This window comes from Ascaphus truei, chromosome 20 (assembly GCF_040206685.1).
Source record: "Ascaphus truei isolate aAscTru1 chromosome 20, aAscTru1.hap1, whole genome shotgun sequence".
NCBI lineage: Eukaryota > Metazoa > Chordata > Amphibia > Anura > Ascaphidae > Ascaphus > Ascaphus truei.
Genome location: NC_134502.1, coordinates 20,237,257 through 20,255,417, shown reverse-complemented (window position 1 = coordinate 20,255,417; position 18,161 = coordinate 20,237,257). Strand labels below are relative to the sequence as shown.

Genomic DNA, 18,161 nt, shown 5'->3' with positions numbered 1-18,161 from the left:
AAAGAAGAAATAAGAAGACAAAAGAAGGAAGAAGGAGAGTAAAGAGACCTTAATGTGACAGCATTCACACAAGGCCGTGTAAGTGTTTATAATATTTTACACACCAGTATCCTCGCTCCTATTAGCTCAGGAATATTTGACCTAATCATATTGAATCCACTTTTCCCATCATTTCTCAAACCTGTGCTCCCCCTTTTCCCTTGCATTTCTGTACCAATAAGGATCCTGGATAGGTCCTACTGGGGTTTTTAAGTCACAAGAAGAGACTTTGAAGCAGATGGGAACCTTATATACCACATAAAGAAGTTCTGAAAAGTACTTTTTCATTATTATTTTCTATACATTCTGTCTAGAAGGAGCGCCCGGGTTCTTTTCCATTGCTATAATATCATATATAGACTGCTACAAACAGAATATTGTACATATATATTGATATTGTACTAAATAGTAATGAAGTTAGAATATCAATAATAAATATCAAGAAAAAACAACAATTCTGTATTTAGAAAGTACAGATGGAATTATATAAACTTTTTTTATTTTTCTAAACCCCGGTGAGTTTTTAAGATATTTTTCCTTGGGTTCGCTGTCTTACCAATCTACAGGCATACCCCGGTTTAAGTACACTCACTTTAAGTACACTCGCGAGTAAGTACATCTCGCTCAATAGGCAAACGGCAGCTCACGCATGCGCCAGTCAGCACGTCCTGAACAGCAATATCAGCTCTCTACCTGTACCGAAGCTGTGCGCAAGCAGGGAGACTATAGAGCCTGTTACACATGTGTTATTTACATCAGTTATGCACGTATATAACGATTGCAGTACAGCACATGCATCGATAAGTGGGAAAAAGGTAGTGTTTCACTTTAAGTACATTTTCGCTTTACATACATGCTCTGGTCCCATTGCGTACCTTAATGTGGGGTATGCCTGTACTTTCATTTTGCTACATTAGATGTAGGGGTGTGGAAATAGTCTGCAAAGTATTATTGTTTAGCCTAAGAGAGGGTTGGACTTGAAGCAGGAAAGGAGACATTTATAGAGGACAAGTCAGCGAGAGTTTGATATATCCTCCGGAAGAATTCAAAGAAGCATCAAGCATGTGCAGAAGAGTAAGAAGACTGTTGTGTTGACAGGAGATACTTATTCAGTGAAACTAATTCCAATGCTTACACTGGCGACACACTTTATTCGTGCTCGGCTAGTCCCACGAATTCGGGTATACCCGGGTGTATTGAGATTTGTGACTGTTTTCTGCCCGAGTGCATTGAGTTATTTTCCGGCAGGGATTGAAGCATTTTATTCCCACTGGCTGCAATACTGCACAGTACATATATATATACTGCATTACAATTCATGAATTTATGCCATCTGGTAGACACGCGAAGCATTGCAGCCTATTAAATCCTAATCATTATCATTTAACAGATCAGCCGCCCGTCAGCCAGGCATGAACCCAGGCTGGGAAGGCAAATGCAACGGGGCTTGTCAGAGGTGAGGAGCGGCGCATTCCAGGTATCTGCCAGGTACATACCGGGTATTTGCTCGAATAAAGTGTGTCGGTGCAGTATGCTTGTTTGGATTGGCTATCACCCACAAGTACACACATGGACAAGCCCACACCAATTGTTAGTAAAATATTGTTAGCAGGCAAGATACCACATGCAGACAGTGTTGGTAGTCAAGATACCACATGCACGGTTTTACCAGGGCAACCTCTACACCTGGCACAGGCACCTGGCAATTAGAGTTATGTTCTCTGCGATCACGTATTCCAGGACCACATGGCATGGATTGACCATCAGCATAGTTCACGGGGGAAGTTCTACCCCTCCCTGCTCCCATGACAGAGCTTATATCTCAGTAGACAGGTGGGGGGAGGGAGCCAGATACACACTCACTAAAACATTAACTTTTTGAGTGACTTAGACAGTCAATGTAATAGAGGAAGTAAGCTGTCTAAAACTCACAACAAACTATATACTGGAACTTTTAGACTATGTAAGAATTATAATAGCAACAGTAGACATTTAAACTAAGAGAAAAAAATTAACCAATTACATGCCATGGGAGAACCCCATACATGTCTATGCCATCTGAAAAAAAGATGAACTTTCATTCTGCCTACACATGTAAATGTGTAATGCCAAGTTTAAGAGTTGGACTGGTGTGTGCATGCGTGCGTCAGATAGTGTGCGGGGAATGCTGGTTGATGGAAGATAAAAGGAAAGGATGATATATATTGATAAGGTTGTAAGGATTAGAGGTAGAAAAAGAGGAGAGGTTAGAGATTTGGGTTTATTCCATGGCAAATAGTTCAATGGGATGTAAGTTATGAGTGTAATTGTCATGGGAGAAGGGGTTTGGCCAGGGATTAAAGGGGTTACACCCCATTTGGCCACCCCCTGCTCTCACTTGGGATGCAAGGGGTTAACTGGACTGCGGTCCAGTAATGTTGTTTACCCTGCTTCAGAATCCCAATGTATATTCCCCTGTAAAAATGTATTGTTTATGTTCCAGTGTTTGCACCAACACATACACTGGGATGGATGCGGGAGGGAAAGGGTTAAGGTTAACTTAGTGTTTATAGCCCTTTGTTCCATGTTCCCACCTTTTCAGGCACCATTTTTCAGAGTCCATTGGAGCTCCATTCATTTCAATGGCGGATCTAGTGGTTTTGGACCTGTTTCCCTCGAAGACCAGCAGGTGGCATCCGAGAGGAGGAGCGGCGGTTTCCCATTGTAAGTCAATGGGGCCATTGACTTCAATGGGGATTCCTCGACGTCGACCTCCAAGAACAGGTTGGCAGCCATCCAAACCGCAAAACCGCAGAAGCGGACACAATGTCTTTGAAAAGAGCTTTATCACTGAGTTCAAGATCAACGGCAATTGGTGTGGGAATCTTAGGTTCTAGGGCACCCAGAAATAAAATTATTTTTGCCCCTAGCCCCTAGGAGCCCCCACACATGAGCCCCCACACATGACCCCCATCGGGTCCGGGAATGAGGGACCCCGTTAAGGGTCGCGCTCATGAAGAGGTTCCCGCCATTGACTTTAATGGCAGAGCGGAGGTCCCATTGAATCCAATGGCGGTGCTCGCCCATGCATTGTCTATGGCGGCACCAGCCATTGATTCCAATGGGGAAAAGCCGCATGGCGTTAAAACGGCTTAGTCCGAAATGGTAAAAAGTGTAAGACTATATCTCCGGTTCTAAAAGGACCAGAGGGCTGGGAGTTGGGTCGCATGCAGCCACGTTTCCGGCTTGAATGCATGTCCATTTACAGCCCTCTCCAAACAGACGGAGTGTGGGCAAATATAAAGATTTTTGGTTTTTCCATAGACTTAAATGGCGGAATTTCCCCATTGAAAGTCTATGGCGGTGGAACCCATTGACTTCAACGGCATAGTCGCTCCATTGAACGCCTATGGCGGCGGAGCCCGTTGATTTCAATGGGGAAAGAGTGAAAGGCAGAGATTCATTTTTAAAGGGAAGAATCCTGTATTTAAAAAGTGTTTTACATTGCATTGGTATATCTCCGGTTTTGGGGGTTGCAGAGGGCTGAAACTTGGCCACAATGGATGGTCGCTTCCGGTAGGAAGAACTGGCAAGTATCGACCCACTGGACCCAACAGAACCGATTATTTTAATATATGAAAATATTAAACTGTGAATTGTATTTTGGGTCTGGCATGAGAACTCAAAGCCCATCTGCTATGTTAATAGGTCAGGATGGCAGACAAGTGGTCTATCATACACCCTCTGATCAAAGGTTGACCACTTTGATTGTATACAATAGGGCGGAGGAACAAAGGGCATGAGTGTCATAATTCACACTTGCAGATAAGGGAGTCCTAACTTCAAAGGAAACTGCTAGCCAGCCAGGCGCCCCAAGGTTAAGGGATAGGACTGAGAAAGACAGGTTTCTAATAAAATTTAAATATTCAGAGAACGTGAGCACAAATGATCACGTAAAAACAGAAGCTTGTGAGAAAGAGAGAACGTTCCAAAGAGCAAAGGAATGAGAGAGAGAGAGAGAGAGAGAGAGCAAAGAAAAAAAAAAGTTTGGAGTAGTTAGCATAACAAGGAGGAAGAGATGTGGAAACGGGATGAGAGAGGGAGCAGGTGGGGGATAGAATAAGGATCAGGGATTGTGTGAAAGATCACCAGCAAAAAGGTGGTGGAAGAGCAGAGAGAGAGGAGATGGAAAGATGGCAAGAACATTTGTAAGTATGAACACCTCTCCAAGTTGTATAGGTTTGTGTGCAGGATGATGAGAGACTGGAGAGTAGTGGAGAGAAGGAGTGAATGTGAAATATGAACATAAGAAGGGTAAGAGGGAGGATGGAACAAACTAGGTTTGGGGAGTTCAGTGATAGTGAACAGGAAAAAGAGAGAATGCTTTATGGTGCTGTGGAGAATGGGGGAGTCTGAGAAAAATTGTGGTATGTGTACTATCTTATTCTATACTTAAATATAGCACCTGAAGATGGCATTCAAAGCAGCAGCTCTGGAGAAAGTACAGGTCTCTGCAACAATGCGGGGGTCCGTGTTTCTGGACCTGACCCCGCATTCTATTGATTCTTTGCTTTCGGTAGGATCTGCAGTCACTTACCTGCATATTTCCCCAGCAGCAGGTGATATAAATCTGGCTACATATGTAGACTTTCCATCATTCAAAGGCCATTGTACTTGGTGAATATGTCATTAACTGCCCCACTCCTGGTTTATATCGCCTCAACATTTAGGGTGGAGTTGGAATTTAAAACACCTAGTGAGTGTTGGGGTGTCGGCAGGCCTATCAGGCTGGATGGAATGGTGGAGATTAGGTTTAATGGGATAGGGTTCGGACTCAACTGAATTTGAGACCAACATTAGACTAAGGAGGCGACCCCGACGCTATGAATACCAGGGCCAAGGACTACTGACATTACCTGTCCTCAGTTAATTGTTGACAGGAAAAATAGTTTGTTGAGTGGAAGGTGAAATAAGCCATGAACTTGCCCCTAGCTAGGTATTAAGTTGAGTGGGCGAGTGAGGTGGAGAATGGCTGGGCCCATGACTCAACCAGGGCTTGGATCCTAGCTCATTGGACAATGGCAGGGCTCATGTCTCACCCAGGTCCTGTGTCCCATGTCATTGGAGAATATCAAGGCCCATGTCTTACCCAGGGCCTAGGTCCATGCGAGATTGTGAGTTAAGGATGTGGTAGGGAGAATTACAGTCCTGCAAATATTTTAAATAAAAGTTTGAAAAAATTAGTATCGTGTTATTACACGTAGAATCCCAATTTACACATGTCACGGGAGACCAGGCATTTAAACATTTTTACCAGGATTATTCATTGAGCAAAACAGGAAAGTGAAATAAATTTGTAAATGGATTGGCATGAAAAGGCATACACACAGTGGAACACAAAACACACGCCAAAAGACATATTTACTGGGGGTCTGGGGTCAAAAACTAGACTCTCCTATGTGCAAGGAAACCCTAAAAAAGGATTCTACTCTCACCGGGACATAGCCCGAAATTTCCTGGAACTCAAATCAGCATGAAATTCCAGACGCCACCGCTACGTTCTCTCTTGGAGGCTTGGTTTTGTTTTACTGGGACGTAGTACCAAACTCCCTGGAACTAAAATCGACTCGCAATCCCAACTGCGACTGCTACATTCAATTCTGAGAACTTGGTCGCAAAAAGATGGACTTAGAACAGCCAGACTTTTCTGAAGCCGGTACCTTGCTCTTCGCACAAGAGAACTTTTGAAGAGCCGCCCGCGCTCTTTCTTGATGGAGACACGAATCTGATTGGTGCATCAATCCTTATACTATTCTCAGGTCCATTCACAAAATACTACAGCCAATCAGAGTGTGGGAACTTTCTAGAGCAGCCAATCAGAGACCAGCCTTGGTTCCCTCAATGCCACCCGCAGTGACAAGCTCCTCCAAGTCTGGCAGAACAACTGGAATGACTGTCATTGATCACTGGACTTGGGTACTCAGCCTTTTCCTGCTGCTCATTGGCTTCTCACACCTCTGGCATCCTCTGGCTGCTTCTAACTCCGATGTCCAGCAGACTTACTGGCACCTGATTAGTCAGCCCTGGCAGTCTCTGGGACATCGGTTCCAAAAGCTCACTACCTTACAGTGTACACCTGTACATTGCATGACATTACATGTATTAATAAAATAAACATCTAATACATCCCTAAACCCTGGGTATGGGGAATAGAATAGAGGAGTGTATTTTTATTCCTTCAGCCTGTATTCCCCACATACCATCTATTGGGCTTAGCAGGACTCTAAGAGTTCCCCCACAACCTTATCTACAGTTGGGGGTCACCCATGAACCTAATACTGGTTATGGGCTACCTGGAACTAACTGGGGTATCCCTATGTTACCTAGGGATGCCCACAGCTACATGGAGACTTTTCATCCCTGTGTCTCATTTGACCTTTCTGGCTATGCTGAAGCAGGGAACCCTTGCGGTGAGTCACACAAGCGTTTTCAAGGGGGGATATTACCGGGACAATGTGCATACATGTATACGAGAATCAGACATGATTCCAGGGTACATTTTTGGGGTATCCAGCAACTCTGGACCCAGACATTCTTGGCACATTCTGACAATTCCTCCGCAAAATCCCCCTTGAAAATCATGCCCCAGCAATCCCTGCTCTCTGACATGCCCTGAAAGATAAAAACACAAAAAATATCTTTATTACAATTCATATTTCAAAGATACATTGTTACTGGGCTCAAGAGCTAACCCTCTTGTACCCATACATAAGGATCAGGGTTAATCATTGTCAGGGTCTCATAGACCTCCTGCCTAGCCATAGCTTCTTTGTCCACCGGGTGTGCTGCTACCTTCTGTTTGCTCTGGGTTCCGTCCGTCTGTCTGTCTGTCTGTCTTCTTGTTGCTCCTCTCTCTCTTTATAGTTCTGTTTCCTGTCTGTTTCCCTTGCCTTCGTTTCAAGTCAGACTCCTATTGCACATGCCTCTGATCCTGATCTGTTCCTGTACCTGTCTGTATTTGATTCTGTTCTTAGTAAAGGCCCTTGCTGGTAATCTGGCTTGTCCCTGTTTGTTCCTTGCTCCCCGTTCTCAGTCCCTGCTCCCTGTTGTCAGTCCCTGCTCCCGGACCTGTCCTGCCACGCCTCTCCTGTTCCAGTCTCCACGTTGCCGACCTCTGCTTGTTACCTGACTTCGCTATCTGCCGCCTGCCTCTGATCTCTGCTTGTGACCCCTACTACGCTCCTGCTGCTCTGGCCACAGAGATCCTACCCACCACAGGAGTCTCCCGTGACAACCATTCATGGGCTTGACTTTTATTGAGAGCCTGGTTAACCCTTTACCGCCTCAACACAGAATAAAAGATGTGTTACATTTCTGCTCCCACAGGTCTTTATGAACACAATTAAGGTTCAGGTGATCTGCATTTCTGAGGAATCTGTGTGTTTACTAAGGAGTATTAGGGCTCTGTGTGTACTAATGAGTATTGAGTTTCTGTCTGTGTACTATTAAGAGTATTAGGGCTCTGTCTCTGTACTATTAAGAATTTTCTTTGCTCCTAATTGTACATATTTTATACTTTTTGTTATACTTTCAGTTCCATATAATCACTGCTCAAATCAATCACTAATGCTCAAGGAGAAAAAAAGTGTTGACATTATTTATTTATTTATTTATTTATCAAATGTTTTACCAGAAAATAATACTTTGAGAGTAACAGTACCTCTCGTTTTCAAGTACTTAGTTATGTGTGATGACAATACAGCATTACATTATATGAACAGAAGTTATACATACAATGTACAGACAGTTAAAGATGATATGATTATGGGCATAGTTACAGACAAGATTTAAAAGTGAGGCAGCTGAAGAACTTAGACTGATGGTGTCTTTGAGAGTCCCAAGTAGATTGTTCTAGTTGTGAGGTGCAGGGTAAGAGAAGGAGGAGCGTCCGGATTCCTTGTTGAACTTACGGATCGTGAATAGTCTTTTGGAGTCAGATCTCAGGTGATAATAGCAGCATGTGATAGGGGTTAGGGGCTTGTTCAGATTGCAAGGTAGCTTGTCCAGAAAGTATTTGAAGATGACAGGAAAAATGTATTTGGTGCCTGGACTCAAGTGATGGCCGATCTAGTTCTTGGAGCATTTCGTAGTGATGTATGTGTATTTACATTGTAAGTGAAATCAGCATATTGAGTTAGAGAGGGTGTCTACTGTAGTTTGATAAAGGGAGTTTGGGGTGTTCTACCATATACTATATCCCAATATACTGTATCATGTACATTAGTATCTGCTGGGCGATACGATTTCTGACCAGTGGACTTAAGGAGGATTTGTTCCAATAAAGTACACCTAGGTTTTGGATGTCAGGGTATCAACATGCAGCCCAAATGTTAAGTGGGAATCAAACCAAAATCCCACATTCTTAAGACTAGTGACAGGGGCTAGAATGGGGTTAGAGTTGGTTCTGACTGTTACTCCCAAATGCCATCGACACAGTTTTTTCTTTATTTAAAAACAGTTTGTTTTGGGAAATTCAGTCATTTAAGTCTTGAAAATCAGATTGAAGTAGGAGTCCAAGGTCAGTGAGGCTAAGGCTGTGTGTGTATACAGCGTAAGAATGTGTTATCCGCATAACTTCATTGATGCACATTTCCCTTATTGTCAATATACTGTGACAGCAAAATTATAGTTAGTAAAGAATCTTTACTGCATCTACTGTATCTTACATTAATTATATTGTTGTTACCGCTTTGAACACAGTCCGATACAACAGACCTACTGTAGTTTATCTCATGCTACTGAAATATGTTTGTATCCTTATACTGATACATTTCCACAGGGCTGCCTGGATCTCCTTGTTCCTCAGAGTATAGATGATGGGATTGAATAACGGGATGACAACTGTATACAGAAGTGAATTGATTTTCATTACAGTCAATGACTGTCCTTTGGATGGAATCACATATTTAGCAATCAGTGTCCCATAATATGTGAACACAACGGCCAGGTGAGAGCTGCAGGTGGAGAAGGCTTTCTGTCTCCCAGTGATGGATTTTATCCTGAGGATGGTGAGGGAGATACAGACATAAGTCACAACGATGAAGGTGAATGGGAAGATAAAGAAAGAGATACCTAGAAAAAAGATTACAGTATCCACAATGAATCTTTCTGAGCAAAAATGTTCTAAGAGAGGGTCAAGATCACAGAAGAAATGATCAATGACATTGGGGTTGCAAAACTGAAATGAACAAAGCAAAATAACCATACTTGTTGCTGCCATAAAAGCTAAGAACCAAGACCAGAAAACCATTTGGCAGCAAAACTTCAAATCCATAAAAGCAAAGTAACGCAATGGGTGGCAGATGGCCAGGTATCTATCATAAGACATCACTGTAAGGAGCAAACATTCAGCACCTCCTGAGGTACCAAATAGGAAATATTGAGCGATACACCCAGCAAAAGAGATAATAGCCCCTTCTGCCATTATTACATATAGCATGTTAGGAACAATATCTGTGGTTTGCAAGATGTCAGACAGGGACAGGTGACTGAGAAAGAAGTACATGGGCGTTTGGAGCTGGTGACTGGTTGACACCAAGGCAATGATGAGGACATTTCCAGCTAAGGTGAAAATGTATAACAGAAGGAAGACAAGGAAGAGTAAAATCTTGAAGTTGTGAATGGCTGGAAATCCCAGAAGCAGAAATTCTGTAACCGTGGTCTGATTCTCCCGGTGCATTGTGAGAACTTAGAGGAAAAGGAGATTTTCAAATTAAATATCAGCTCTCGTGCTGCAAAAAAAAAGTGTTTAGTGAGACTCGTAAAATAATTAAGACATAAAAGTCCCTGATCTATTAATGGTACAGAAAGTTCTCTATGCTATATTGTATTTTGTAAACTTGTTTATATAAATATAAAAACAGATTAAGGATAGAGACACACATGGGAAACATGTTGCTATTAAAGATACAAGATAATGTAAACAATCTGGTTGGGAATCCAACTTGAAGACCAGTCTATAAAGTCACCTTTACACTGAGTCATTTCCGTAGCGCATTAATATAACCAAGACTCGCACATCAAGATTTATCCTCTATAGAGTAATAGCCATTGAGTCAACTCTTCGAAGCATAGACTTGTATCCTCCTAATATTGCCTGTTGCTGTGTGTATTATACACTTAATGTATCCCTAATTGCACTAATATCCCTGTATTACTGTATGTCTTGTATAGTATAGAATCTCTGCATATATGGTTGGTGCTGCATTGAAATACACAAAAAGTACCTTTACCCCCAGTAGGTTTGTCAACTCACCCCCATCACCTCTGTTAAAAAAGTTTTGCAGAGGATGGGAAAAGGACGGATTTCCCTTCATCAGTAACTAACATAAAGAGGATCCACTATCAATAAGCCAGTGGAGCATCCAAAGAAAGAACATTAATTGTGCACACCTAGGCTATTAAAATGTAGCATTTAATAAATCACTACGGAAAAAATATTACAACACATAATAAGTGAATTAGTGACAATGTGCAGATATAGAAATAAAATAATAAAATCAGGAAGAGTGACTGACACATATAATATCTTTTGGGAGAGAACCTTAGATGAAAAAATCCTTAATATAGACAATGAGTTGATATAGTTAAGATGAGAGTGGTATATATATATATAGATATTAACCTTCCCACAAATTAAAGATTGTAACAGATTGTCTATGCTTGTACTGTAGATTGCCATGAATGAGCTACTTCAACAGTGTTAATTACCTAATACCTGTTGGTTATCAAAAGACTACATACTTTCCAGCACACTGTAGATTATTGCTGTGCAGTTGTGATCAGCTGCAATTAATATTAGCATACAGTATGCTGGAAAGAACTGAGTATTTGAATCACCCTCTGCAGGCAGTGCTACTTAATTATACGGCTACTGTAGTTGAAGAGTAGATATAATCGGGCTGTGAGATACATTACAACACACTGACTGGTTGTTTGAATTATTCACAGATCTGTCAGGGTCAGGTACCGATAAAGTATTTAGCCTGATTCACTCACAAAATCATTGTGACCACATCGTTATGATACACAGCTCAGATTGTGCTGAGTGAGCTGTTAAGCAAACCTTTAGCAGAGCTGAGCAGTCACACTGTGACATATGCCATGCAGTGCTAACTGGCTGCCTAAATAGTGAATGTCTGACAGATGAGAAGGAGGTATAAGCAATCACACTGTGTACTAACTGGCTGCCTGAACTTTAACTCATAGACAATCTGGCTATATCTGTGTAACACTTACAGGAAATGAGGCTGCAGTGGTTATTGCCGCTTTTAATGTATTCCAAAAATTCCCTTCTTCTCCCCCCTGTGCTAACAGACGTGTAGAACAAGTAATGTACGCGCACACATAGTGACCCTGTACAATGGTCCAATTATTTTGTAGGGAAATAATACAACAAATTGATAAGTTACTTGGGCTAAATCTTCCCTTTTGTAAATGAGTCCTAATACTCATCAATGGTGGGATGTGGTGGGATGTGGTGGGGTATGTTTGTATATTTTGATGTATGGTGGGATATGGTGGAATATGTTTGGATATGGTGTGATATGTTGGTTTATGTTGGGATATATTGGGATATGTTGGGATATTCTGCTCCATGACTGGCACTGAATCCTATTGGAACTACAGTATGTGATATTTTGGGTTATATTAGGATATATTGTGTTATCTCACAATGAGTCTAGCTACATTTACACCATTATCAACCTACTGGAAAAAGTGATAACCACCCAGTTTAGTCTAATCTGAAAATAGAAACATGAATTGCAACCCCCAATCTATGGAATAATGTAACAAGGGCATTGGTGGGTCTTTGTACAGTCCTAGTATTTAACAAGTACAGTAAGTTGCATTTAGGGTTTTGCAAGGTGTTCAGTCCGTGTGGTTGTAGATGTTTTACTTTAAAAATGTCTTTTTAAAATACTATTGAAATACAATTCTGCATCGACACTGCCACTGAATCCTATCGAAACTCTGATATTCTGCATTAGGAGATATAAAAAAAAATAAACTCAGGAGTATACTCGCTGTACCTCATGATTAAAAAGGTGACTGCACTAAGGCTAAGCAGGATAAAGTATCAAAACGAGATTTTCTCAGATTGGGGATATTTACAGACCCTAATTACGTGCACTATGTGCACGTGTACCTCCAGTAAGTATTAATTTATCAGGACAAATTTGGTCAGCTAGCAAAATCTGTAGTGTAACAGTTGAATTCAATATTTATTTACTCAGAGTCATGGTATTATTGGAAGGTAATGTAAAAAGTCCTGTGTATGTTAAAGGATAACTCATCAAAGATTGGATGAACAATGCTTGGAACAATTAAAACGTCAATATTTATTCAATCAAATAAAAAAATCAGTATAGAAGTACAGTAAGGAAACAACACACAGTGTGATCAGTGTACAAATTGGTGCTGGAAATTGTATTCTGGGTGTAATTATACCTCACCTACTTTATGGATTATTTTCCCAATTGCTAATAATTCTGTACAAAACTTTCTAAATAAACAGTATAAAGAAATAAATTATGCAGGTATTAATGATCGTTAAAAGTTTGCTGGAAAAAGACTTCTGAGTGTTTAATCTTATAGCAATGATACCTTTTGGTTGGAAGAAAACATTGAACTAGGGAACATGTTATAAACCTGACTACAAATATAATACTTATGCACAAATTTATTCTTATTGCCACTTTTTAATGATTCTCGTTTTTCCTGCTACAATGTAATTTGATGGTTTATTAGATGTTATTGCTGAGGTTAGTGATTACTGTACAACAATATTCTTTATAGTAATAATGTGTAACACGGGGGCATCGCAAAGTTCCCCAGCTGCAAAACTGGAGCAAGACTGTGACATATAAGAAGGGATCTTCTGAGCACAAAGGGATATTTCCTCTGCAAATCTTTTTCACATAAGTTTTGTGTTAGTTTTGTAGCAATTAATGTCCCAGAGAATAATTCCCATCTGTAACACAAGGTGCATAACTGGTGCAAAAAAAACCCATTTGCTTCCACAATAAAACACTATTATTCAGCTGATCCGATGTTCCTTACATCTTACCAGCTGGGGTAATATTTCTCCTGTGCTGCTCACATAGATGCAAAAAGAAAAGATTTACTTTTTTTTAATAAATCTGACATTAACCATAATGCACCTTTGTAGCATTGTTACTCACTCCTATATGAGTACTTACCCCCAGCTGTGAAAAAGAATACTTTACTCTACTTACTATTGGTCTTTTATTCCATTTCCAGATAGAGTTTTATTTCTCTCCAAGTCCTGGAAATAATATTTCTCAGCAGCAAACGTTCAGAACTGAGAGACGGATATTCGTAGGAAGAGGAGTGTGTAGGTAATAGGGTTCCTCTCCCCCATTGCAGTGCGGCCTTTCCCAGGATAAGCTCTGTATTAAACCTGTGCTGATTCTCTGACCTCTTATACATGCTCATAGTAGGGAGGGGAGTCTTTGTGGAGTTGGAACATTATGGAGAATTCCACAAAGACTCATTAGGAAGTGGTTTCTGGGGAATAACAAATGATGACGTGTGACAATGGGATGAATGAATCAGATATGTGTACAGTATGTTTGTATATATATATTTATTTATATAGTTACACCAATGTAAACAGCATTTTACACAGTTAGAATGGCGAGTGAACTTGGAGACATTACACAAAGCTACTTAAGAGTGTTATACAGGAAGTTAAACAAAGGAATGAGGTAGTCCCTGTGCCACAGAGCTTACTATCTCAATGGGAAATGTGGAACTTACAGAATAGAATCAGAGTCAGTGCAGTAGAGAACATATTTGAGGGGTAGGTTACATAGTTACATAGTAGATGAGGTTGAAAAAAGACATAGGTCCATCAAGTTCAACCTATGCTAAATTTAGACAACAGATACTTTATCCTATATCTATACTTACTTATTGATCCAGAGGAAGGCAAACAAAAATTAATTCCTTCCTGACTCCAAGAATTGGCAATCGGATTAATCTCTGGATCAACATCCTTTCCATGTATACTTATTTGGTATATCCCTGAATACCTTTCCCATCTAAAAAGATGTCCAACCTTTTTTTGAACAAATCTATTGTATCTGCCATCACAGTCTCCATGGGTAATGAATTCCACATATTAACTGCCCTTACTGTAAAGAACCCTTTCCTTTGTTGCTGGTGAAATTTCCTTTCCTCCAACCTTAAGGGATGGCCCCGAGTCCTTTGTACTATCCGTGGGATGAATATTTCTTTTGAAAGCTCCTTGTATTGTCCCTGAATATATTTGTATATAGTTATCATATCCCCTCTTAGACGCCTCTTTTGTAATGTAAATAAATCTAATTTAACTAGCCTCTCCTCATAAGTTAGAATGTCCATCCCCTTTATTAATTTTGTGGCTCTTCTCTGCACTCTCTCTAGTTCCATAATGTCTTTTCTTAGGATTGGTGCCCAAAATTGTACTCCATATTCAAGGTGTGGTCTTACTAATGCTTTGTAAAGGGGCATAATTATATTTCCTTCCCTTCCATCCATTGCCCGTTTGATGCAAGATAAGATCTTGTTTGCCTTTGCAGCTACTGCATGACATTGGGCACTATTGCTAAGCCTGCTGTCTACAAGCACTACTTAATCCTTCTCCATCAAGGATTCCCCCAATATATCTCCATTTAATTTGTAAGTCGCATTTTTATTCTTGTATCCCAAATGCATAACCTTACATTTATCTGTATTAAACCTCATCTGCCATTTACCTGCCCACGTTTCCAGTCTCTCCAAGTCCTTCTGAAGAGAAATTACATCCTGCTCTGATTCTATTACCTTACACCATTTAGTATCATCAGCAAAGATGGAGACTTTGCTCTCGATGCCAACCTCAAGGTCATTAATAAACAAGTTAAAAAGCAGGGGTCCCAGTACCGATCCCTGAGGTACTCCACTCACGACTTTAGCCCAACCTGAAAAAGTTCCATTTATGACAACCCTCTGTTGTCTGTCCTTTATCCAGTTTTCAATCCAGGTGCAGATATTATTACCGAGTCCAACTTTCTTTATTTTGTACACCAACCTCTTGTGTGAAACCGTATCAAAAGCCTTTGCAAAATCTAAGTAGACCACATCAACTGCATTACCCTGGTCTAAATTCCTACTTACCTCCTCAAAGAAACAAATAAGGTTAGTTTGGCAAGATCTATCCTTCATAAATCCATTCTGACTATCACTGATAATTTTGTTTTCCATTAGGTATTCCTGAATATTATCCCGTATTAAACATTCAAGTAGTTTCCCTACTATTGAAGTCAGGCTTACAGGTCTGTAATTTCCCGGTTGTGATCTAGCTCCCTTTTTAAATATAAGCACTACATCTGCTTTACGCCAATCTTGTGGTACTGAGCCTGTGGAAATGAAGTCCTTGAATATTAAATAGAATGGGTTGGCTATTACTGAGCTTAACTCCTTGAGAACTCTTGGATGTATGCCATCGGGGCCAGGTGCCTTATTTACTTTAATTTTTTCAAGTCGCTTATGAACTTCTTCCTCAGTTAACCAATTGTTCATTAATATGGAGGTTGTGGCTTCCTCCTGCGGCACTACTATTGAACTCGATTCTTCCTTGGTAAACACAGAGGCAAAGAATTTGTTCAATACCTCTGCTTTTTCCTTATCTCCAATAATCTGCTTGCCCATCTCACACTGAAAGGGTCCTATATTTTCTTTTCTCATTTTTTTGTTATTAATGTACTTAAAGAACTTTTTAGGGTTGACCTTACTTTCTATTGCAATCCTTTTTTCATTATCCATTTTTGCTAATTTGATTGCCCTTTTGCAATTTTTGTTACATTCCTTATAATTCTGATATGATGTCTCTGTCCCTTCTGACTTAAAGAATCTAAACGCCTTCCTCTTCTTGTCCATTTCCTCCCCTACCTGTTTATTTAGCCACATTGGTTTTGACCTATTTCTTTTATACTTATTACCCAAGGGTATACACTGATAAGTGTGTTTTTCTAACAATGTTTTAAATACTGCCCATTTATCTTCTACATTTTTCCCGGTAAAAACATCATCCCATTGTATTACTACTAGATTAGACCTCAGTTTATTAAAATCTGCCATTCTAAAGTTTAAAGTCTTTGTTGAACCCAAGTAATCTGTTTTTTGATAATTTATTTCAAATGAGACCATGTTATGATCACTGTTACCCAAATGTTCCAGTACTTGAATATTTGTTATTACTTCTACATTGTTTGATATGACCAAATCCAGAACTGCCCCTCTCCTGGTTGGTTCCTCAATCATTTGGGTCATATAATTGTCTTTAAGCACCCCCAAAAACCTATTCCCTTTTTTGTAACGCTAATCTCATTGCCCCAGTCTATGTCAGGATAATTAAAATCCCCCATTATGCAAACATGACCCAGTTTTATGCCTTCTCCATTTGCAAAAGTATTTTAGCTTCCTCAATCTCACAGATATTTGGTGGTTTATAGCATATTCCCACAAACATTTTCTTTATACTTTTACCTCCACTGCTAATTTCTATCCACAAAGTCTCTACATTTTCATCATTCCCTTCATAGACATCATCCCTTATAATAGGTTTTAGATCCGGTTTAACATATAAACATACTCCACCTCCCATTCTATTTGTTCGATCCTTCCGAAAAAGAGAATAACCCTCTAAATTAACTGTCCAGTCATGAGTTTCATCCCACCATGTTTCAGTAATGCCTATGATATCATACTGCTCCCTTGCAGCTATTAATTAAAGCTCCCCCATTTTATCTGTCAGGCTTCTTGCATTAGCAAGCATGCATTTCAGGTTTTTTTCAGCCTGTACTATTATCTTATCTGTTCTTTCCTTTCTGCTCCCACTTGGTTTAGTCTTTAGAAGTTTTTTTAGTATTATCTGTATTTACTATGGGTGTCTCACTGCTTGTCAAACTTGCACTTGCCCCCATTCTACCTCCATACCACCTTGAATCCTCATCTATTCCATTTAGTTCATTATCTGTTTCATTCCCCTCCATCCTAGTTTAAAATCTCCTCCAACCTTTTTAGCATTCTCTCCCCTAGCACATGAGATCCCTCTTCATTGAGGTGCAATCCGTCCCTAGAATATAGATGGCACCTCTCAGAAAAGGAGTCCCAGTGCTCTAAAAACCAAAACTCCTCCTTCCTGCACCACTTTCTTAGCCATGCATTAACCTCCCTGATCTCTGACTGTCTCCCTGCGGTAGCGCATGGCACTGGTAGTATTTCAGAAAATACTACCTTGGAGGTCCTTGCCTTAAGCTTTTGGCCTAGATCACTGTAATCATTTTTTAGGACCCTCCATCTTTCTCTAACTTTGTAATTGGTGCTAACGTGTACCAAAACCGCCGGGTCAATCCTAGCCCCCCCCCAACAATCTGACTACCCGATCCACAATGTGCCGAACCCGAGCACCCAGGAGACAACAAACTGTTTGGTTCATGCGGTCCTGGCAACAGATTGCCCTATCTACCTTCCTAATAATGGAGTCCCCTACCACCACAATCTTTCTTTGTATCTGAGCATCCTGAGTCCCCACTGTGCTTGGAGAACTATTTCCCTGGCTGCTAGAGGAATTAGTCTCCTCCAGCCTTGCCATTTCTGCCCCAACATTCCCAATATCTTTACTCAACACGGCAAAACTATTGGGATGTGTCAGCTCAGAAATGACCTGCCTCTCCCTATTGCCCCTGCGTCCCCTTCTAACTGTCACCCAGCTACCTACCTGCTCCTCACTAACAGAAACCAAGCTACCTACCTGCTCCTCACTAACAGCGCCACCATCTGCATCACTTGTCAAAGCAAGGACCTGCTCAGTGAGCTCTAATTCCCTTTCAAGATTGCCAATGTCCCTCAATATTGCAAGTTGCCTCTTCAGATCAGCAATCTCTGATTCTAAAGAGACCACCCGCTCACACCTCTCACAGCGGTATGCTCCTTGGAACAGCTGCTCCAAGTGCACATACATGTGGCAAGATGTGCATTGAGTGGCATTTTCAATCCTGCTCATTCTAGCAACTATGAAGTTTAGAAGTACTTCA

General features: G+C 40.7%; 1 protein-coding gene across 1 annotated transcript; it reads right to left on the bottom strand.

Annotated features, from left to right (window-relative positions):
- Nucleotides 1-7,775: 7,775 nt before the first annotated feature.
- LOC142471380 (olfactory receptor 5G3-like) lies at nucleotides 7,776-9,757 on the bottom strand. The gene has a single exon (XM_075578188.1). It carries the CDS (start codon nucleotides 9,755-9,757, stop codon nucleotides 8,804-8,806), a length of 954 nt encoding a protein of 317 aa, XP_075434303.1. The 3' UTR covers nucleotides 7,776-8,803.
- Nucleotides 9,758-18,161: the final 8,404 nt, after the last annotated feature.

Excerpts from the sequence above, each read along its gene's own strand:
- LOC142471380 (XM_075578188.1), bottom strand. The coding sequence starts at position 9,757 with ATGCACCGGGAGAATCAGACCACGGTTACAGAATTTCTGCTTCTGGGA.